The sequence below is a fragment of the Schistocerca cancellata genome, chromosome 3 (assembly GCF_023864275.1).
Source record: "Schistocerca cancellata isolate TAMUIC-IGC-003103 chromosome 3, iqSchCanc2.1, whole genome shotgun sequence".
Classification (NCBI taxonomy): Eukaryota; Metazoa; Arthropoda; class Insecta; order Orthoptera; family Acrididae; genus Schistocerca; species Schistocerca cancellata.
In genome coordinates this window covers 481564085-481588503 of record NC_064628.1, presented here as the reverse complement: position 1 = coordinate 481588503, position 24419 = coordinate 481564085, and the positions used below count along the sequence as shown (strand labels likewise).

Here is a 24419-nt window from a genome sequence, read left to right as displayed (position 1 = left end):
TTGACGGACTTTGAGCGAGGGCGTATAGTGGGCATGCGGGAGGCCGGGTGGACGTACCGCCGAATTGCTCAACACGTGGGGCGTGAGGTCTCCACAGTACATCGATGTTGTCGCCAGTGGTCGGCGGAAGGTGCACGTGCCCGTCGACCTGGGACCGGACCGCAGCGACGCACGGATGCACGCCAAGACCGTAGGATCCTACGCAGTGCCGTAGGGGACCGCACCGCCACTTCCCAGCAAATTAGGGACACTGTTGCTCCTGGGGTATCGGCGAGGACCATTCGCAACCCTCTCCATGAAGCTGGGCTACGGTCCCGCACACCGTTAGGCCGTCTTCCGCTCACGCCCCAACATCGTGCAGCCCGCCTCCAGTGGTGTCGCGACAGGCGTGAATGGAGGGACGAATGGAGACGTCTCGTCTTCAGCGATGAGAGTCGCTTCTGCCTTGGTGCCAATGATGGTCGTATGCGTGTTTGGCGCCGTGCAGGTGAGCGCCACAATCAGGACTGCATACGACCGAGGCACACAGGGCCAACACCCGGCATCATGGTGTGGGGAGCGATCTCCTACACTGGCCGTACACCACTGGTGATCGTCGAGGGGACACTGAATAGTGCACGGTACATCCAAACCGTCATCGAACCCATCGTTCTACCATTCCTAGACCGGCAAGGGAACTTGCTGTTCCAACAGGACAATGCACGTCCGCATGTATCCCGTGCCACCCAACGTGCTCTAGAAGGTGTAAGTCAACTACCCTGGCCAGCAAGATCTCCGGATCTGTCCCCCATTGAGCATGTTTGGGACTGGATGAAGCGTCGTCTCACGCGGTCTGCACGTCCAGCACGAACGCTGGTCCAACTGAGGCGCCAGGTGGAAATGGCATGGCATGCCGTTCCACAGGACTACATCCAGCATCTCTACGATCGTCTCGATGGGAGAATAGCAGCCTGCATTGCTGCGAAAGGTGGATATACACTGTACTAGTGCCGACATTGTGCATGCTCTGTTGCCTGTGTCTATGTGCCTGTGGTTCTGTCAGTGTGATCATGTGATGTATCTGACCCCAGGAATGTGTCAATAAAGTTTCCCCTTCCTGGGACAATGAATTCACGGTGTTCTTATTTCAATTTCCAGGAGTGTATTTTTCACAGCTGCGGGTTCTGTGTGCCGGCCGCTGTGGCCGATCGGTTCTAGGCGCTTCAGTCCGGAACCGCGCTGCTGCTATGGTCGCAGGTTCGAATCCTGCCTCGGGTATGGATGTGTGTGATGTGCTTATGTTAGTTAGGTTTACGTAGTTCTAAGTCTAGGGGACTGATGACCTCAGATGTTAAGTCCCATAGTGCTTAGAGCCATTTGAACCATTTGGTTCTGTGTGGTCTTTGTTCTTTTGGACGTGTCCAAAAGAAGAGACACGACGCATTCATATACTTTGACCTTTAGTTGCAGTGGACGCTCAGTGGCTAACAGTGCCTTTCATACAAGTGCTTCTCGTGAGGACTTCAATAGGTCCCACTCCTCGTCGACAGTCTAGCTTTCATCCAGTCCATCTCCTCCCTATGGGCTGACTGAGAGGCAGGGAGATTTGGTATCCCAGTCAGACAGTAACAGTAACTCGCAACCATTCAGACGCTGCAGAGGTCGCTTCCAGAGCGACACCAGATGTCACTGTAAACTCTAATTGCATCGCATCTCCATTCTTTCTCCAAGCACATTCACTATTGAAGACAGTACTCATTATCTTAATTTTAAAATTTCTTACCGAACAAAAATCTCTTTCCAAGTTTTTCACTTAATGGGAAAACTCGAATTTGTAAGATCCCCATCCTCTGAAAAATATGTAGTCAGCTCCGATATCATACCTGGTTATAGGCCACACATTTTAGCTGCAAGAAGTTTCACTTCTGGATCTGAAAATTCCCTTGCTTTTGTTACTGGAAATGCCCATCTGCTATTATTTTACTGTTGATATATTACACTGTGTTGCAACCATTTAAGTTATTTATCTTCCATATTGAAAAAGTCAACTACTAGTTTCCCTCCATTCAGCTTATTCGTGCTATTTCGAATCAATGAGTTACTTAACATAGAGATCAACGCTATTTCGAATCAGTGAGTTACTTAACATAGAAATCAACATATTTAATAAAATGAAAGAGTTTTATTCTGGAATAGCTCAACTGAAATTGTTTGTTTTCCTTTGGGCTGTAGAAAGAGTCGCTGGTGCTTTTTTGTTCATGTACTCTCAGAAAATGCCGGCGTAAGGCTGCAGTGGCACGTTTTCGTGCCAGAAATCCATCCTCTCTGCGTCCTTGTTGCTGGCGAGAGAGAAAATGGACTGCATGAGCATGTAGCTGCGGGTCACGTTGTCATAGGGCTCCCAGATGACAGGATCCGCTTCCGGAGTTGGATTTCTGTGCAAAAATGCGTACAGTTAGCAAATAGCGCTCACATACCGACACCAAACATTTTTACTTGTCTATAGTATATCTTTTGCTTGTTCGCTGTCATGTTCTGAGTTATTAGATGAAAATTATGTATGTGTACCCTTCGAGAACATATAGGCCTACACTAATGATCCAAAACATTATGCCCACTACGCACTGAGAGATAAAATGCCGCCTGGAGGAGTTGCAGGCTTGCGAGCACGTGGTGCGGTACTGTATATAAGAATATAAGTGGAACAGAGACGAGTGGGGAATCATTGTAGGTACTATTTCGGATGATAACTCGGAAGTCCATTGACATAAGTCACTTTGACAAACGGCAGATTATGGTTCAAGGCCTGGGGACGAACATCTCGGAATCGGTTCAGCTGGTCGGGGGCTCTTACGGAGAGTGGTCGGTGAAACAAGAAGTAGGAATCAAGTTATGTGAACTCCACGTATCATCAGAGAGCATGTAAGTCGGAGGCTTGCCCACCCTTAAGGCAGAATAAGCGATAATCGGCAGGTCTATCGACAGATTACAATGCTGGTACAGGCACAAGTACTTTTGAGGACACCGTTGAGAGCACGTTACTGAGTATCGGGTTCCGCGGTAGACGACCCCTACGTGTTCCCGTGTTGACCCAATCATTTCGTCAATTGCGATTGCAGCAGAGACAGTTTAATCGAGAATGTACCGTGAATCAATGGAAAATATCGTCTGGTCGGATGAATCAGGTTTCGTGTTACACCAGGTCGACGGCAGTGTCCGTATACACTGGCACCCAGGCGAAAAACTGCCCGAAACGTGCACGGTGCCACGGATTCTGGCCGGTGGGAGCAGCCTTACACAGGGTGTCCAAATTATTCAAACTATGTACAAGAGAACCACTGCTCAGAATGACGTCAAATTTGAAAGGCATATTGTTGACGCAAGGGGAAAATTCATAGAGCAAAAAAATTTTAACAAAATTTTACCAATAGATGGCGTTGTAAGGGTCTTAACGCAAGCCACGCGGGATTAGCCGAGCGGTCTCAGGCGCTGCAGTCATGGACTGTGCGGCTGGTCCCGGCGGAGGTTCGAGTCCTCCCTCGAGCATGGGTGTGTGTGTTTGTCCTTAGGATAATTTAGGTTAAGTAGTGTGTAAGCTTAGGGACTGATGACCTTAGCAGTTAAGTCCCGTAAGATTTCACACACATTTGAACATTTTTTTTCCTAACGCAAATGGGGTTGACTACAAATGGCAGATGAATGGCAATATGATGGCTATGATTTGAGTTGGACATTACACCACGCGTATTGTTTGGTGTGCCTGACTGGACAATAAAAGCAGTCAACACTTGTGGTAGTTTTAGTCGGGTGGGAAAAATCCGTTTTTAATTGTCGTGACGCCAAACACCCCTAAAAAGCAAAATGACATCGGTGTATAATTGTCGTGTGATTGGCGCAAGACATCTTCAGTATGCTATCCACCGTTTTTTGTCCCAAGTTGAAATCGGCAAACAGCATGTTCCACAACAAAAAAATGGTTCAAATGGCTCTGAGCACTATGGGACTTAACTTCTGAGGTCATCAGTCCCCTAGAACTTAGAACTACTTAAACCTAACTAACCTACGGACATCACACACATCCATGCCCGAGGCAGGATTCGAACCTGCGACTGTAGCGATCGCGCGGTTCCAGACTGTAGCGCTTAGAACCGCTCGGCCATTCCGGCCGGGGTTCCACAACAGATCGGAATGTCTCAGGGAACACGTTCAGAATACGTTGCGCAATGTGTGCCTTCAGTTCAGCTACGTTCGTAATTGGAGCACTGAACGCAATGCACTGTTTCTCCTGAGTGGACATGAATCTGAAATGTATAGATTACATGTTTTTACAATAAGTATTGTATGAGTAACTTGCGAGTTTCACCAAGGAACAACAGATTATGTTACAATGTATGTCTATTCCATAGAATTGAGACCTCTTTTGTCATTACTATTCTTCTTCTTGCCTTATGATCTGGAAGCTAACCGTAAGGAGTGTTTAATGAAGGCTCATCTTGCTGTATCAGCCAATGTAAGTTACTAACAAAACTGAAAATAGAGTTGTTTGTGACTTAAAAATTGTGTCCGTGTTGAAATCATTTCTAAACCTAAACCTTGCTTGTCTAGAGTAGACATGGGCCTTAACAGAAATTCTTCATTGTTAAGCGCCACCTTAAAAAATAATTAAGAACTTTCTTTTAGGTCATCGTCGAGACATGCCGCCGGTTAGAAAACTAAACCTTTCTTTCGTATTCTACGAACTTCGCGGCCGCTGCAAATAATTTAATGAGATTCACTTTGAACATAGCTGCTAAGGTTCAGTGACCGTGTCAGAATTATATTGTAACAAATAAGCCCTCGCTCACGAATACTAAGTCGAAAATTGACCTGGTTTCGACGCTACTATGAGCGTCGTCTTCAGAATTAGACTAACTGTACTAAAACATTAGGTATATAGTACATTAATAAAATTAAAGTTTTTACTGACTCGAAAAGATGCAGTACTTACAAGTCACATATCTCAGCCGAAAAGGCGACGTCATGAACACTTGTCAGATGGCGAGCCGCTAAGGGCTGCTCGTACTGTTGACAAGGGTTGCAACAAGTCTTGAGGATTATCTGTGGTGTTTTAATAGTTAACAAATGAGTATTTACAATTCCCTAACCCCTGAGAACTGAGCTAGTTTACTGAGTACTTATACGCGTCGGGCTAAATTAAACAACGTATTACACTGTTAATAATATTCATACATTAGTTATTTCTCTTTTATACTGAGCCATTACATTAATGTGTGTTTCTTTTTTACAAAAGTCACGGCTGATATTCATTCTATTAAATTACACTGATACTAAAGAAAAAGAGTCACAACTATTTTTATTTTATTACATTACAGCAACATCTTTCAAATAAAGCCACAGCAAGAAGTCACACGGATTAAGATCAGGCGGTCTGGTCGGCCGGGCTGTAGGGAAATGACATTCCGGAAATGCGTTTGAAGCAGCCTCTTGACCGGCTGTGCAATGTGCGGAGAAGAGCCATCTTGTATAAGGATGATCCTACCCACACATCCGCGCTCTTCAAGTGTTTGGAATGACGCTGGTGCACAAAAGACTCTCTTAGCGTTTACCAGTGACGATACAAGTAACGGAACCTGCATGACTCGTCTCCTAGAAAAAATACGGCCCTACGATAAACGATGCCGTCAACCCACACCAGAAAGTCACCTCTGTGGAATGAATTGGTACCGGTTGATATACGTGCGGATTTTCCATTGCTCATATTCTGCAGTTCTGCGGATCGACATGTGCCTGGAGATGGAAACGGGCTTCGTCTGTCCACAGAATGTTCCATAGGCATTCATTGTCCAGTTCCTTGCGAGCATGAAATCTTCGAGTCAACGTTTGTCTTGCCAGCCGGTCAGCAGGAAGCAACTCCCGAACATACACTACTGGCCATTAAAATTGCTACACCAAGAAGAAATGCAGATGATAAACGGGTATTCATTGGACAAATATATTATACTAGAACGGACATGTGATTACATTTTCACGTAATTTGGGTGCATAGATCCTGAGAAATCAGTACCCAGAACAACCACCTCTGGCCGTAATAACGGCCTTGATACGCCTGGGAATTGAGTCAAACAGAGCTTGGATGGCGTGTACAGGTACAGCTGCCCAGGCAGCTTCAGCACGATACCACAGTTCATCAAAAGTAGTGACTGGCGTATTGTGACGAGCCAGTTGCTCGGCCACCATTGACCAGACGTTTTCAGTTGGTGGGAGATCTGGAGAATGTGCTGACCAGGGCAGCAGTCGAACGTTTTCTGTATCCAGAAAGGCCCGTACAGGACCTACGACATGCGGTCGCGCATTATCCTGCTGAAATGTAGGGTTTCGCAGTGATCGAGTTTTAATGGCCAGTAGTGTATGTTCGGGAGTTGCTTCCTGCTGACCTGCTGGCAAGACAAACGTTGACTCGAAGATTTCATGCTCGCAAGGAACTGGACAATGAATGCCTATGGAACATTCTGTGGACATGTCGATCCGCAGAACTGCAGTGATCGAATGAAGGGTAGAGCCACGGGTCGTAAAACGTATGAAATGTAACGTCCACTGTTCAAAGTACCGTCAATGCGAGCAAGAGGTGACCGAGACGTGTAACCAATGGCACCCCATACCATCACGCCGGGTGATACGACAGTATGGCGATGACGAATACACACTTCCAATGTACTTTCACCGCGATGTCGCCAAACACGGATGCGACCATCATGATGCTGTAAACAGAAGCTGGATTCATCCGAAAAAATGACGTTTTGCCATTCGTGCACCCAGGTTCGTCGTTGAGTGCACCATCACAGGCGCTCCTGTCTGTGATGCAGCGTCAAGGGTAGCCGCAGCCATGGTCTCCGAGCTGACAGTCCATGGTGCTGCAAACGTCGTCGAACTGTTCGTACAGATGGTTGTTGTCTTTCAAACGTCCCCATCTGTTGACTCATGGATCGAGACGTGGCTGCACGATCCGTTACAGCCATGCGGATAAGATGCCTGTCATCTCGACTGCTAGTGACGTTGGGATCCAGCACGGCGTTCGGTATTACCCTCCTGAACCCACCGATTTCACATTCTGCTAACAGTTATTGGATCTCTACCAACGCGAGCAGCAATGTCGCGATACGATAAACCGCAGTCGTGATAGGCTACAATCGGACCTTTATCAAAGTCGGAAACGTGATGGTACGCATTTCTCCTCCTTACACGAGGCATCACAACAACGTTTCACCAGGCAACGCCGGTCAACTGCTGTTTGTGTATGAGAAATCGGTTGGAAACTTTTCTCATGTCAGCACGTTGTAGGTGTCGCCACCGGCGCCAACCTTGTGTGAATGCTCTGAAAAGCTAATAATTTGCATATCACAGCATCTTCTTCCTGTCGGTTAAATTTCGCGTCTGTAGCACGTCATCTTCGTGGTGTAGCAATTTTAATGGCCAGTAGTGTAGGTGGCTTTTGCATGGACACCGATGGAGGATGTATCGTAGATTTTATGCGCCCTGCTCGCTGGTATGTCCAACGTTCTGGAAATTCCCTGCGCACTGCATGTCAGCACACTACCACTTGAACCCGTTCTGCAACGCTGTGGCCTTTCTCCTTCTGCAACACTGCACTTCGAAATAACCTGTCTTTTCGAATTTTGTAATCATTTCCACCAGACCCTTAGCAGACGTAGGACCAATGCCTTTCTTATACCTTGATTGTCCGGAACTTCTGCAGGGCTAGTGCACTCTGATCACCGTTCTTGTAAAAGAGCCCTACCAGCAGCGCACAATCCTTCTTGGAGACACTCACGTTGGGTGTCTGACGCAAACTGAGGAACAGCCGTGTGCCGCGCGTCTGTTGGTGTGCGTATTCTGACGCTTACAGCACCATCTATTGGTCAAATTTTCGTTAAATTTTTTTTTCATGACGTTTTCCCCTGTGTCAGTAACAGTATTTGCTGCTCAAATGGACATTATAATAATATGCTCTTCAAACTGACGTCAGTCTGAACTGGGGTTCTCTTTCTACAGCGATTTGAAACTAGAACTTTAATTATGGACACCCTGTACTATGTGTGACATTGCCTTGAGCTTCCATGGATCCTGCACTAATCGAATATACCAGCTATGTGAACATTATTATGAATCAAGTGCATCGCTTCAAGCATGCTTGACGTCTTTCCTGACTCCCAGCCAGATATGTGTCCGTGCCACGATTCCGGAAACATGCTTCATTGGTTTGACGAGCATGATAGGAAACTCACTTTGACGTCTTGGCCACCAGTTCGCCCAGTCTGAAATGGATGGGACACACATCCGTTCCACAAAGAAAGTGCGTGACCTGTGGGTTGACATCTGGTGCCATATACCTCCGGAAACGAACCAAGTCCTTGAAGAACAAAACGGAAATCTAGCTCGGGCGCAGAAAGGTGTACAGAACTCCAGTGTTAAAATTTTTAATTCACTGTCAAACTCTATCAGACGCCCACGTAGTAACAAATCATCATTTAAAAATAAATGAACGATACATTTACTTGAAAAATTCTTTTATTCATTAGATGAATTTTTTGACATAGACGCATAAAATGTGGATACACAAGGTCTATTCAAAAAATTCCGGAACATTCGTAATTTCGCGTCAGTGGTGTGTTGGAACGAAATGCTGCTGGCATCCCTACTCACGCCTGTGTTTAATGTGCAACTGCCGGAAATATCAGTGTTGTATGTCTGTTGGTTATTGTTCAGTGCTGTACTGAGTAGAGCGTTGCGGCTCACAGTTCGTGAATTTCGAGAGGGCACAGTTAGAGGAGCAACGCGTCTGCCTTAAATTTCGCATGAAACTGAAGACATCCTTTACAGAGACACACCAAATGATGCACGAAGCCTACAGTAATTGAGTGCTTAAGCCGTACTCGGTGTTACGAATCGTTCACATCGTTTAAAAATGGCCGGACGGAAGTAAAGATGACACTAGTTCAGACCGCCCTTCGACGTCTAGAACTCGTGCGGGATACGATGGCCGATGCGCAGTGACTAGTTTTCATATAAAGTGTTGGGCGAGTTCATTCGTTTATTCAGAGGGGAAGGCCGATAAGAGTTTTCCACTTTTCGTCCGGTCAGCGATTACAGAATCGAGGCGCACTTGCTGCAATCTTTCTCAAACGATTTAACAGAAACTATTCGGCAGAAAAATTCATTTTTGCTATACTTATAGCATTGTATGTCAGGTGCATGATGATGTGCCCACAATTCGTTAATGGTCATAGTTATTGTGGTATTTACGTGAAAGTAAGACACTCCAAAAAAATTCGGAAAAGTGAGCAATGAAAAACAGAGTTCGCTATGATTTTGCGTTTGGTGCATATTACGTAATATTTTGTTGCGTATGAAATTTAGCAGACATATTGAATTTTTCTTTAGACTTCGGAAGAAGTATCTGTCAGTCACCAATCTCGAGAAAATTGATCTGATGTAGCACACTCATTTGCGATAGCACCACGTCACTAATAAAGCCAGAGTGAAATATCCACAACATTCCTCACATTTCATGAACGGTTTCAGATGTCGAAATGAGTTTTTAGCAAATGATAGCATAAAAAGAGTACAGTATTTTACCATATCGTTATTATGTAAAACTTCATTATCTACTGTGTTATTCCAATAACTACAGATTTTTTCAGTGGAAGAATGTAATTTTTAAGGGCCGTCGACAGCTGGTGAAGCGAGAAATGTTATGGGTTTTGGAACATATGTGAAGACATTACACTTTTTTTACTGAGGATGTGCGTTTTCTTCAGTTCCTCACTAACTTAAGTCAATAAACCACTGTTTCAGAATTCTTTCGCAATCTTGTCCACAGAAGTTAGTTAGATGAGACTATGTTAACTCCGCTGTGTTTTGCCAAAAGAAGCAAATTTTGACATGGCAACCAGATAAATGTGTAGATTTCACTCGTAATTCGCCACTCGTGACGCTTCTCTGTAAGTTAACAAGCCAGGCGAAAATAAATTGCTGCGTTTTCGGAGTAATACTTTTTAGATACTAACGAAGGCAGAGGTGACAGCAGATCTTTCTGAATGCTCACCATGCAAGTGTGGATGTGGAGAGGCCCCTTTTAATATTTACAAAAAAATGTAAGCGTAGGCTTCAGTTTAGAATGGCTCTTTCCCCTCCAGCACTCAGTATTCCCCCTACAGCGCTCTGAGCGACCCCTTACCACAGGTGCTCTTCCCACACTTCCCCAGCAGACTGCACTTCTAGCGGCCACGGCATTTTGCGGGCACTATACCGTCGATGCTCATATCAGGAATGTCAATGGAACTGTGCGTCCCAATCGAAGACTGACTGTCCGAGAGACTGCAGAAGAATGTGACATTTCAGTTGGATCATGTCATGAAATCCTGACACGGTATCTTGGAATGCATCATGTTGACGCCAAATTCGTCCTACGGCTAATGAGTCAAGACCAGAAAGACCTATGGTCTCTTGCATGGGCTCCTCTTTCGCTAGTTCTCTTACTGTCTCATCCCTGCAAAATTCATTTGATATTGTTTCTCTATGAGGTCGTCCAAGGGAAAGGTAGGTCCTCTGAGGATCTATTTCAGATCGGCCCACAAGATAATTGGCCACAGAGAGCAACAGATAAAACAGTGTCCACCCGAGCTCTTTAGCAGTTTGCTGTCCTGTCAGCCTAACCACGATACAGATGACAAAAAGCTGTAATTTTGTGTGCAGTTACCTCTGGATTCACCACTATTTAAGAAGAATCCTCGCAGTGCGTGACAGAAAACCCCTAATAATGTAATTCGGACGGAAGAAGCCTCGATTTTGTAGTTTTCCACGTTACAAAATGACGTGGCCAGAAATCGAAAAGGATTTATTAAAATTGACCTTGACCGTAGCCATCAGTTAAATGACTGACTACCAAAAAATGGACAGATATAATACGTACCCATATTTGGCGAAGTTAGTCCAGTATCGAAGCATATTCCTTCGTACTTTATCCTCGTCTGATTCTGGATCTAGGTTATACTCAGTGTCGGATCTCACAAAAAGTATCGTCAGGTCTGCAGCGTGATTTACACCTGAAAGAGAGGTAAGGGATTTTAAGAATCTAGCGTGGATAAAACTTGGAATAACTACAGAGCATATTTGAATCAAAATCTTACTGTTATAATACTTTTTGTGCACAGTGAAAACTAAAATACAATCACACAAACATTAATTGGCCTTGTGAGAAAAAGGGGACCTACAAGCAGAGAACGCTGAGAGCTTTGCTGTGGAACTGCAATTTTATATTCATTAACCAAGTTATGGAATAGTCTTAAGTTAAGTAAAGTCGTATTTTATGACGGCTTTGAGACTTCGAAGGACAGGTTCAGACGCCTGAATAGGAAAGGTGTTCCCTATCCTTCGCAGCCATAGGTATCTTTACTTCGTGAAGTGTGACTGATGATGATGTTTGGTTTGTGGGGCGCTCCACTGCGCTGTTATCAGCGCCCTTATAAATTCCCAACCTTTGCTGAGTCGAAACACGCCACTTTCGTGAATGATGATGAAATGATGAGGACAACACAAACACCCAGTCTTCTCGAGGCGGGTGAAAATCCCTGACCCCGCCGGGAATCGAACCTGGGACCCCGTTCTCGGGAAGATGAAGTGTGAGTGTTGTGTATCGTTTAAGTGCAGCTGTTAAGTGTAGATGACTTTACTAATGGGTGTGTATATAGTGTGGTGTTATGTAGAGGTTGGTTGATGATGAGAGAAGGGAGAGGGTGAAAACCGTTGCCAGCATGGAGTCTACCCCTCTCGAGTAGCAACAAGGGGACCGCCAGCCTAACTTTCCCATCCAATAGGCGGGTCACCATCAACAGTATCGCATGTCCTCACTTCACAACATTCTGTAGAGATATTTGGAATTTAATCCAGGACATTGGTTTGAAAACTCGTGATCAGAGACTTTATGCCACCTGTCCCTTCTGCTGTAAAAGCAAAGGGCAAATTATCGACAGCACACAGACTACAGGGTTATTACAAATGATTGAAGCGATTTCACAGCTCTACAATAACTTTATTATTTGAGATATTTTCACAATGCTTTGCACACACATACAAAATCTCAAAAAGTTTTTTTAGGTATTCACAAATGTTCGATATGTGCCCCTTTAGTGATTCGGCAGATATCAAGCCGATAATCAAGTTCCTCCCACACTCGGCGCAGCATGTTCCCATCAATCAGTTCGAAAGGATCGTTGATGCGAGCTCGCAGTACTGGCACGTTTCTTGGTAGAGGAGGTTTAAACACTGAATCTTTCACATAACTCCACAGAAAGAAATAACATGGGGTTAAGTCGGGAGAGCGTGGAGGCCATGACATGAATTGCTGATCATGATCTCTGATCATGATCTCCACCACGACCGATCCATCGGTTTTCCAATTTCCTGTTTAAGAAATGTCGAACATCATGATGGAAGTGCGGTGGAGCACCATCCTGTGGTAGGTTTAGCTCCCTGCTTGCTTTATTCGTCGACTTACGCGGGCTACGCGTGAAACTTGCGCGCACGCGTTCAACCGTTTCTTCGCTCACTGCAGGCCGACCCATTGATTTTCCCTTACAGAGGCATCCAGAAGCTTTAAACTGCGTATACCATCGCCGAATGGAGTTAGCAGTTGGTGGATCTTTGTTGAACTTCGTCCTGAAGTGTCGTTGCACTGTTATGACTGACTGATGTGAGTGCATTTCAAGCACGACATATGCTTTCTCGGCTCCTGTCGCCATTTTGTCTCACTGCGCTCTCGAGCGCTCTGGCGGCAGAAACCTGAAGTGCTTTAGGAGTTTTTCTACGTATCTGTAGTGTGTCGTTACCATATGTCAATGAATGGAGCTACAGTGAATTTATGAAATCGCTTCAATCATTTGTAATAGCCCCGTACCTGGGCGGTCACCAATCCAACATCTGGCCAAGCCCTACGGCGCTTAACTTCGGGAATATGATAGGAACAGGTGGATCCACCGCCACACAGCCGTTGACTAGCCCTAAATAATGGACAGTTCTCATCGTTTTTGAAAAATCTGCTTTCATACAGGTCGCTGGAAAGATGAAATTGAAAAAGGTCATTTACATCCTCCATTTAATTACCAGTGAATTTTCATCTCATTCTGAATTTCATATAAGAGTGTCTGTCAAACTAAATTACGATGGTCATAAACGTTGATACTCGATCTCATTATGAGTTTATTAGAAGATTTCTCCTTTCATTGCTAACAATTTCTTCACTCACCTTATTATACCAGTGTTTAGAGACAGAAATTATTACGACATGTTTATTTTCAAACAGTTGACTGCTCTAGTTCTCCAGTTTCAAAAAGCTTTATATCTGAGTGTTGTTTCACAACAAATGAAGTATGTATATGCACAAAGCGAGATTATAATGCATTTAAAGGAATTGGAAAGACGATTTGTCAGATAAGTTCAAGAGCGACAGTCTCGGGTTGTCCGTTGATCATGCTGCTGTCTACAGAACAGTATTTTTGCAGAGAGATGGGAAGGATGTGCAGAACATTTTAGCCAGTTTTTTCCGCTTGGTGAACTGAGCAGCAGTTTTCTTTCACTAATGATAAATACAAATTAATTATTTATTTCACCTGGCCAGATTATGGCCTCATGATCTATCCTACATCTAAACCAGGTACTCTTGGAGTTCTGTTTACAGTAAACATTATAATGTGCTTACTACCCGAGTTACATATAATGGCAATAATAATAATAATAATAATAATAATAATAATACACTCACTGACTATCCCATTGTTTCATGGCAGGACATTTTATTCATTATGAACGAAAAACACACGACACTTATGTAATAGTCTGCAATATTCGTTATTTAAATACTAAATATTGTCACTATAGTCGACATAATCGCCTTGAGAGAGTTAAGCAACTGTGTACGAGTAGATATTTAAGATAATTCTCATTTCTTGTCCCATCTTAGATGCACACTTTTTTAATTCGATTACATGATTCGATCGCTCAGGATCATCTTCAGATCTAAAATAAAGTAAAACTTTGTATCACATAATATTTAATGATACTACATGCAATTCTAGGACCTTCATATAATCACACTTCTGTAATTTTTACTATTTTTATGCCTTTCACTATTTATACATCCATCGTTCTAGCATTATACTTTCATTATTTTAAAGAAAATACAATTTCATTTTTGTGCTTTCAGAGTAAATACATATGACTTTGTACATCCAGAGTTTCACAATTTAATATCTTCAGAAGCTTATACAGGTTTCGCTACTTTATTTCCAGTTTTAAAATGTACTACTTTACGCTTCTTTTAAGGCTTTACACATCCATTCTGATATCTTAACAGAAGGTTTTTTGCTTTATTGACTTTTTGGAACTTCAATGTAAGACCCTATCTTATTGACGTCATAGCATCTCTGCCCACTATCCAGCCCTCCACCCCTCCTCCCATTGCCTTCTTTGCCCGTTCTCAGTCCCAGCTCGGTTCATTTATAATTTCACTATTTTATACCGCTTACATTTTACATTCGTATCGTTCTACACTATCAGAGCTTCAAGTAGAATTTTTACATAATTATACGTTCAATAATATTAACATACCCTTGTTAAACTCATGACATCCCCACCACTTCCTCAGTGCCTTCTTTCCCCTTCTCCAATCTACCTCACTCTATTTTCACTCCCCCCCCCCCACCTCCTACCCTCTACCTACAATATCTACCTATTTACAACATTGATCACAGTTGCAAAATATAGTATTCTGATACGTTGTTCTTGGTAGGCAAGACGGGTTGCTGATATGTTGTTCTGAGTAGACAAGGTGTGTTGCTGTTGCAATTGCTTAGGTAAATTCTACGTTTATATACAATTCCTTTCTTTTCTTTTCTACTATTCTAAAATATTAATGGTACATTTTTAGTTTTTCTTTGTTTTAGATCTGAAGATGATCCAGAATAAAATTTAAAAAGTGTGCAACTGAGACAGAACAATAAATGAGAATTACCTTAAGTATCTAACAAATATTGCAGAATATTATATAAGTATCGTTTCTTTTTCATTAATAATCATAATTATTGTTATTATTAATCTAATAGTAATACAAAAAGTTGTTACAGCAATGTCGATCCTAGCATCAATGTGCAAAGTACATTATGTTCTGTCAAACAGTGATAACGACATACGTTGAGAAGAACAGCAGCTGTAACGAAAGATTCAAGTTGGAAAAGTTATCTGATCCTCAGAAGAGTGAGAAATATAAAAGGTAAGTTTAGATGAGACGAAAAAGGGAAGAAATAAAACAGAGACACAAGGACGAGCAATGCTGTGTGAGTGTTGGCATGGTGGTTTGGTATTGACAGGAGGAACACAGTTGGGAAATTGTGAAAGGGAGCCTATGCAGATAGCAGGAAAAGGTTGGTGTTCTCTCAAAATCATCCTAGTTTTGGATAATATGCAGGTTACTAGGCAGTTAATTATTCAGAGGTATGACATACATAGAAGATTATGGTAAGGAATTTGAGACAGACATGAATAACCAAGATGATGTGTGGTCTGATGAATAACCCAAAGGCTCCGAAATGCATCGTGTACTTAATAAAACATGACTAAAGCTGTCATTATCCAAAGTTCAAATTGTCTCAGGTTACCCTTCTTCAGTTCACTGCCGTTGTCGCTGATAGTGCAAAACCAGCTGGTGGCCTTACTGTGAATTGTTTCTACATTTAAGTACAGGCGTGCTCAAAAGTATCCGAACGACCTGAATTGCATTTCGCCTGATTCACATAAAACCCTCATAACGCAGCTGTCTAGCAGGTCCTCTAATCGCTCCTTCGTACAGTCGTTTGACTATTGAAAATGGTTCCAACAAATCACCACTAGAAAACACTGCTCTGTATCGCAATAACTCAAGATGTAAGGTAATACCACTATACTACAAATATCAGGGAACACGTCATCGCAGAAAAGACTGTCCTTAAGGCTTGTAATCTCACATTTATTACAATAAATGACATACCTGAAATGTTACCACTCTCTTTATTACGTCAGATAGGTAATGCACATAGTAAGTTCGTCGTATTCAGGATTTCCTCTTCAAAGTAAGATACCATACTTATTTTTAACACAACATGACATTCAAAATTTAAGTTGAAACGTCCCATTAGAAAAATTTTACATGACTGTGTTTAAACTGACACACAATATTTTTTAGCGCAACGCAATCTGACTTTCAGAAATCCCTACAAAGGAATGGCCCTGACTAACATTAACCTATACCTTTCACAAATCACTTACCTCACAAAAATCTTTATTACTCGAACTACTGCAATACAGCGAGCGCCACTACTGCCAGCTAAATAACAGATTCAAACTACGGAAGGCACTAACTACTGATAGGCATAGTTAGCAAATGAAAGATTTTAATAGAGAACAAACAATGTATTTACCTTAATAGTCAATAATATATATAGCAGTTCATAACATCCATTCTTACAAATATCAAAACTCCGCCATTTCTCTCCCCACATCCACCACTGCTGGCGGCTCACCTCCAACTGCGCAACGCTACGCGCTGTTCACATCCAGCTGCCGCTGCCCAACACTACAATGGCAGACAACAATGCAAGCTACCCACAGACTGCACACAGCACAGCCAGTGATTTTCATATAGAGCGCTACGTAACGTTGCCAATAAGAAAACATAAACAGCCTACTTACATAAAGAAAACATAAACAGCCTACTTACAAAGTTATTCACGAGGTGCTAGTTGAGAATGTGTATGAACTTCCAAAAAGACACGACAAACCGTCTCCTTCTGCATATCATTCAAACCCAGGTTTGCAGACTAAGGAAAGATCTCGTGACTGACGGAAACTAACAGTCATTCCTGACTAGGCGTACAGAGATTGATATACCTCGATTTTAGACAGTATCATTTAGGAAATGTCTACTTTAAATTACATAACGTAAACATTTTTAACGGACGCGAATTCCTACACAACATCTGTTGTCCCTGTTAACGAACTACGAGAGATGTTAAATATTGCTTCTTCACAAGTAACTTACCTGAAATGCCGCGAGGTAAAGCTTTGCGTTGGACAGGGATTCGAACCCAGAACCCAATCGCATTGTTATCGAAGCACAGCCAACTGGGACGTATCGGATTTTCTCGGCAGTTGCAAGATGTTTTAACTGAAATGACGAGACGCAACATTCATTTTTTTCCTTCCCAGGACTCCAACCCGGCACCTATCGCTCTTATATTCTAGAGAAAACGAACGTTAAATATGCGTTTGTTACACCAGCAGCAACATGTGAGCAGGTTTGAACTAGAAACAAAGAGACGTCAGCTACCGAATTTTTCTCCACCAGCAGCTCAGAATAACATCCTTGAACTTACAGTGATCTCGCAGATAGTTCTGTGTCTCACTGGGAGTAAAAAACGTCAGATATCGTTAGTGCTGACAACGAATGAAAATACATTAAAAAACAAAATTATTATCCACCAGCAGATTGGTGTTCTCATCCTAGAGCTTGATAATACATAATGAAATTTTAGTGCCGGGCCAGGATTCGAACCCATACACGCGCAATATGTGGAGATGCTGAAGAATCTGCAGTTTTGAACAAACAACAAATAGTAGTCGAGCTGTATTGTAACGAAGGTATCAAATTCCGCGTTAAGGTCGGTCTGAGTTGCATTCCCAGTTCAGAACCAATTTTATCTACATACAGAAGCTCGAATAAAAGATGGAATAAGTATCCTGTGACACTACATAGCGTTTGTTTCGTCACTAGAACTAAATAACTAGTATAAGAAAGGTTACTGGTGATAGAGTTTCTACATGTCGCCACTCCAGACTTTATTGTGGTTCAACCTAATGGCTACTTGGTAGAGAAGGAATATCATCTTTAACGTGATTTTCAGACCACAATGCCAATATACCTTCTTCACTTGGCGTAGCCAGAAGAGAATAGAATCTCTCTCCCTATCAAAAATCATTGGCAGAAGTTGGAATCGAACCCAGACCATGAGTATATGAATCTATCAGCAATCCAACAGACCACCAAATCCTCTTCTCTGTGGCTCCTTTTTCTACTGTAACACCGTTGTACCACACTGGATGATAATTCTGACACACAGGCTCCTTGTAGTGGTTTGCAGCATGTTCAGTACATTCATTTACTTGGTTGACCGAATCGCCATGAACTAGCTGCCTTGGCTACCCAGTGCATACATTCGACTCTATTTTGTAATCACCGAAATAAAATCACGTAACTGCCACCTACCCAGAACTGCCAACAATGTAGTATAGAGAAATTTAAGAAGGAAGTGTTCTTTTCCAATTGAGCTACTCTGCTGCGATATCTGTTTGTTGAAAACATCGTGCAGTGCAAAAGAAAAGCTGTAACAGTCTGTCTCTCAGAAGTCTTCATCCGGCCTTATGCATTAGGCTGGTATTACACTATCAAATTTCTTTGTCAAAGATTTGATCAAAGATGTGATCCAATATTCCGTCCAATATGTTTGACATAGATCTTTGACGTAGCGCTAGAGGGGGTATTACACTGTCATCAAATTTTTCGTCAAAGTTCAAGATGGCTGACAACAACTTGTTACTAACCGCAGCAGTTCTACATACTCCAATTGCATTGTGTGCACATGCGGAAAAGAAGTGGGGGAAAAAATGGAACCACACATACGAGGTTGACAGTCTTAAAAGTCCTGGGATTACAACTTGATAATAAATTCAGTTGGGAGGAGCACACCACAAAACTGCAGAAAGGCCTTAACAAATCTGTATTTGCAATTCGAGTGTTAGCAAACATAGGAAACATAAAAATGAAAAAGCTTGCATACTTTCATTCCATAATGTCATATGGGATAATATTTTGGGGTAAATCTTGAAGTCAAACAAGTTTTCAAGGTCCAAAAACGTGTAATACGTATTATTTGTGGAGTAAATTCACGGACCTCCTGCAGAAACCTCTTCAAAGAACTGGGTATACTAACTACTGCCTCTCAGTATATTTACTTCTTAATGAAATTTGTCGTAAATAATATATCTCTTTTTCCAAGAAACAACTCAGTTCATACATACAATACCAGGAACAAAAATGATCTGCACAAGGACTTAAAAGCGTCTGTGATCTATTCTGTTACTCGTTTTTATTCTCTGTGGGTGTTTTTAGTATATGGAAAAAGGGACCGATGACCATCGCAGTCTGGTCCCTTTAATCCCACAAACCAACCAACTTACTTTAGTTCAAAAAGGGGTCCACCACTCAGTAACACTCATCTTCAATAATTTGCCAGGAAACAAAAAAATTTAGTTAGAAATAAAGATCAGTTTAAAAGGAGCCTGAAAGACTTACTACTGGCCAACTCCTTCTACTCCATTGGCGAAATTTTTAATAGAAACAAATGATGTATTGTATTTATTCATACTATTAGTATTGTTATTTCAGCTTAAAAAAATCGACATGTTCCACATCCACGAGGCTCTCCTCAACACGGATCTATGGAACAAAAAACTAATCTAATCTGGGTGAAGCCGTGGGTTTTACGACGACACGATAAAAGCACTCAACAAAACTTGTTATGTGAGCTTACAGTGGAAGACGTCAAGTCGTACATCAGTTACTTAAGAATGGATGAGCATACATTTCTGTATGTGCTCAATGAAGTGTATCCTCATATCACAAAGCACAATATTCACTTAAGAACTGCTACATCTGTCTTCAGAAGACAGGCTCACTATAACACTCCCATTCCTTGCTACAGGAGAGGGTTATATAAGGTTAGGTTAGGTTAGATCAGGTTAGGTCTCCAATCTTCTTAATCTATTTTTGTATTCAGGGTGCCTCACGTTGTAAAGCGCCTCATCAGCTTCAGACATCTCTATTAATTTTGTAGTTGTCGGCACACACCAATTGTATTTACCGGCAATTGTTATAAAAACACTACAGACGACAGTAAGCTGCAGCGATGCTAGCGCTCCATGTGGTAACATGTCACATTGCAGTGAACAGAAGACAAGCGGTTTCTTTGATCAAATATACAGCGAGGCCCTAGATTTGATCAAATATTGGACGACATTTGACAAAGTCCCTATTACACTATCAAATATCTTTGACAAAGATTTTGGACAAAGATATTGGACAAAGAAATTTGATAGTGTAATACCGGCCTTAACTCCCAACACTGTGGAATGCAGAAGTTCTGGAGGAATTGTCATTGACTTCTGGAGCTGCCGTAGCTACGTGGGGAAAAAGGCCAACTACTGTAACATTTTGTTCTTTTCAGGTTTAATAGACGGCCAGGCAGCAGATGCATCTTGAAACTTTTGTATTATGCATGACGAGAGCGCATCATGCCAAAATAGGTCAGAAAAGTATTTTCTACATTAGCTGTCGTTTGGCAGTGGCATTTTATTCTTCTTCAAACCTTGTTTGACAGCTTTAACTCAGAACAAGTTTTCTACATGCATGTGCATTGTCCGACTGTTATAGATAATATCAGAGAATTCGCATATATCGTTGATGATTAATTTCTCTCTCGTGTCTGCTATTGTTTAAACAACACTAAAAGAAACCCTACGGAAATTGTGCACTGTATTATAAGAAATGAAATAAAACTACCCATGATAAGCTTACGACGATAGTCTGTTTTAATAAAACTGAGTGTCTGTACACAAGCGTGCCTCTATCGGACTGAATTAGTAAAATACTACTCACTTAGATTTTGATTGGGTCTGTGTTTAATTGTTATGCTATGTCATATTCAAGAGGTATGCAAATGTACCATTTCATAAATAAAATTTTGTATTCCTAGAAACCCAAAATGTGCTTGTCAGCAACCTGTTGTACAGCACTGTAAGTTTATCACCATTGAACTAGGAGCCGAAAGTATTTTCTTGCGTTTTCCTTATCTATGTTTGATCTGACTGGTTGTAGCTCTTTCACAGAAGGGATAGAAACGTTGCACTCAGCGAGACTGGAATCACGAACCAGAACCGCCGCTTTTCTTACAGGACAGCACATTACCACATAGCTAGCACAGAGGCATGTGCTGCGGATTCCTATTACGAGGCCAATAGTGGCTAGAACTGGTAAATCGCTATTTAAAGGACAAGATTATTTGCGATTTCCACGTGCATCGACTTTCCTGGGCTGAAAACCGTAAATTTACAACCTTTTGTTTCACCTCCAGCGATAATAACTGAGATTATTCAATGGAAGTGACAGGAAAAAACAAGTAAACTTTGTGGCTTAATTCTGTGCACACAAGGAAGTAACTCGTCGATCACAGAGTTGTCAAACATACCTTGCCTTGTTGCCAAATCTCAGTTACAGTACCAGCAGGAAGAAGACGGACCGTTGTGTTCCTACAGAGGCCTGGGAAGTGACCATAGCAGGCATCTCAAAGATGCAGCTGGCACAGCCTGGAATACGTAATGCTTCTGATTCGCATTTCTGTAACTAGGTTTAGGGACTGGAGCGTAGTTACTAATTATACTCAGAACTGACTGTAAACTAAGCATCATAAATCAGTAACTCTCAAGTTGTTTTTATATTTCTTTCGTAAGTGTACTCAAAACTGAGAAACTCATTCATGGACGTTTTTGTGCCTGGCCGATAGTCGAGCACAACAAACAACAAAAATAAAAAAACAATATTTGTGTGTGTGTGTGTGTTTGTGTGAGTGTGTGTGTGTGTGTGTGTGAGAGAGAGAGAGAGAGAGAGAGAGAGAGAGAGAGAGAGAAGAGAGAGACAAAGAGAGAGAGAGAGAGAGAGAGGCAAATATAAAAAAGGTTGAGAGAGAGAGTAAATAATTGTTGTAAAGAAATTGCATCATCATATGTAAGGAAATTTTCATTAAAATGACACGTTCCGCATCATTACGAAATGTCATATTGATGATCTACGGAACAAATATAAATCGAATCAGATCTAATCTGATCTAATCATATTGCTGACTAGCCATGAAGAGTCATGAATTACAGAAATTTTCGCCAATATCAGTAACCAAATCTAAACTTGAAAATAAAAGACCACAGTTTTTGTAATAAACCGGGACTCCTATCAAGACCCTTTCGTCCCTGTTAACTAACCACGAAAGATGTATGATATACCTCCATTCAGAAGTAACAAGTTGTGCGTGCATTTAAAGATGAAGCGCATGATGTGGAGTTGTGTGACGGAGATACGAGCCCGACAAGTAATCGGATTGTTAACTAAGTAAAATCAGAAGTTTGTATCGGTTTTTCTTACCGGCTGCTAGCTGTTTGAATCTAAAATTAGGATACAAATTTTTGTACCTGAGCGACAATCGAACCTCACACCTACCGTCCTTCTTTATCATCCACGAATGAGCTTAAGTATCAATTGGTTACTCATCAACAGTAAGATGTGTGCGTGTCTGACCAGAAATAACGACACCTATTGCAAATGTTGGCAACACATAAACAGACCTTAAAAATGTATGTTAATTTTCACCAGCGGGCCGATGTGCACCTGATAGGGCTTGAAATGAAATTACGAATATTTTTGTGCTGGATCAGTATTCAGACCCACATAGCTACCTTTGGAGGAGACCTACAGAAGATTTCAGTCTTGAGAAAAGGAACGAAATGATTGAACTATACTGTTCCGAGAGATTCAGATCCTCGAGAGAGGAGATACGAATTCTAATCACAGTCCAGCAATAAATTTTTCAATGGCTGTAGGTCAATCATGTACAAGTAAAATAACAGCTCGGTTCCTTCAAATGGCTATCGGTTCATCAAATAAAATAAAATTTTCTAATGTAAGTAAGTTACTGGCGACAGTATTTCCGTTTACCATGACTTCTGCCTATGTCATTTCCCAACGAAAACCGGCTCTGCCCAGTTGGTAATGAAGGAACGCGATGTTTAATGCGGATTCTGAATTATAACGTCTTTCTCTTGAGGTTACCAGAGGTAAAGTAAATCTGTTTGTGCCTCTTAAAAGTAAATGCGTGATGCCACGCATTGCACCTGTGATAGTTCGTTCCACCAGACCATTGTGGCCACGTTTCCCAGCCCCAGGAGTGTGCTGTAACGGATGATGTTCTTAGCTTACAAAATTAGTCACGGTGGAAAAAATGCTAGTCTATTATATGGTTAAGTAGAATCAATATTCTGACGTGGAGATTATGCTATTGTCATGTCAGCAGGATGTAAAGACTCTTCTAGGCATCATAGCCTCGATATAAAGCCATTTTGAAAATTTCACTAATTCAGCAAATTTGTTAGTTCGAGAAATCCGCTGTGAAGTGTGAAGTTACCAGATAATTCGATTATTACCGTCATTATTGCTATCATTTTCTTCATACCGCTGCTGGAACACATGTACTTGATGATCATTTAATGGCTTTTTGTCATTATAGAAGTAGTTGCGCAAGAACAGGTTTTTTCCATGTCTACGGAATTCTTTTCATGTTAATATTAAACATCAGAAATTAGTCGTAGATTACATTAAAACTAAAGTAATTGATGAAGACGTTACTTGATAACAAAAGTGTGCTGTCTTTCTTCATTTACTCGCGCCTAGAAATGGCTGTCGAATACTGCCAAACCAAAAGCCAAGGGATCTTACTGCCTTCCAATATACATCGCTGTAATTTCTTCCATATGATTTGGTCGATGTGACCTGTTTCAAGTTGTGTATGACAGAGAATGTTTTAGAAAATCAGCTGTTTTCCTTTGCAATAAAAAGAAAGATTTTCATTCTAAGCTATCCAAGTTCAAAATTTTCGCAATATTAGTTCAAATTTAATATTCGCTTCTGTAATGTGGGAAAGTATTTCACAGTTGCAAAACCCGCATCCGACCCATTGACCTTACACTTAGTCGCTGACCATAAATTCTAGCTCAGAATGACAACATTTTAAGTAACCTAATGTAGCGAAGACTGTTTGCCAGTGCTCTTTCTCGCCGGAAAATACGCATTTAACCCATTGGGCCCCGTAAGTGCACTGTAACAGTAATTTCTGTGTATGCAATGCATACGGATTGTAGAATTTAGTGGTGCTCTCTCTTCCACTTCTTTATACAATATACGTGATCTAAACAGGCCCTTTATCATTAAAGGCCCTGGGCAGTGCAACATCATACTGACAACAGTAATGTGCTTTTAGTGACAACCTCGCCGGCTGGAGTGGCCGAGCGGTTCTAGGCGCTACAGTCTGGAACCGCGAGACCGCTACGGTCGCAGGTTCGAATCCTGCTTCGGGAATGGATGTGTGTGATGTCCTTATGTTAGTTAGGTTTAAGTAGTTCTAAGTTCTAGGGGACTGATGACCGCAGCAGTTAAGTCCCATAGTGCTCAGAGCCATTCGAACCATTTTTTTACTGAC

General features: G+C 41.9%; 1 protein-coding gene across 1 annotated transcript in view; it reads right to left on the bottom strand.

The window, feature by feature from the left end:
* Positions 1-2141: 2141 nt before the first annotated feature.
* The window catches only part of LOC126176750 (juvenile hormone esterase-like), a 128030-nt gene continuing 105752 nt past the window's right edge, over positions 2142-24419 (bottom strand). The window contains exons 9-10 of the mRNA XM_049923917.1: positions 10949-11081; positions 2142-2414 (exon numbers count right to left, since the gene is read on the bottom strand). Coding sequence (XP_049779874.1) covers positions 2246-2414; positions 10949-11081 — 302 coding nt within the window. The 3' untranslated portion in view covers positions 2142-2245. The remainder of the gene's footprint in view (positions 2415-10948; positions 11082-24419) is intronic.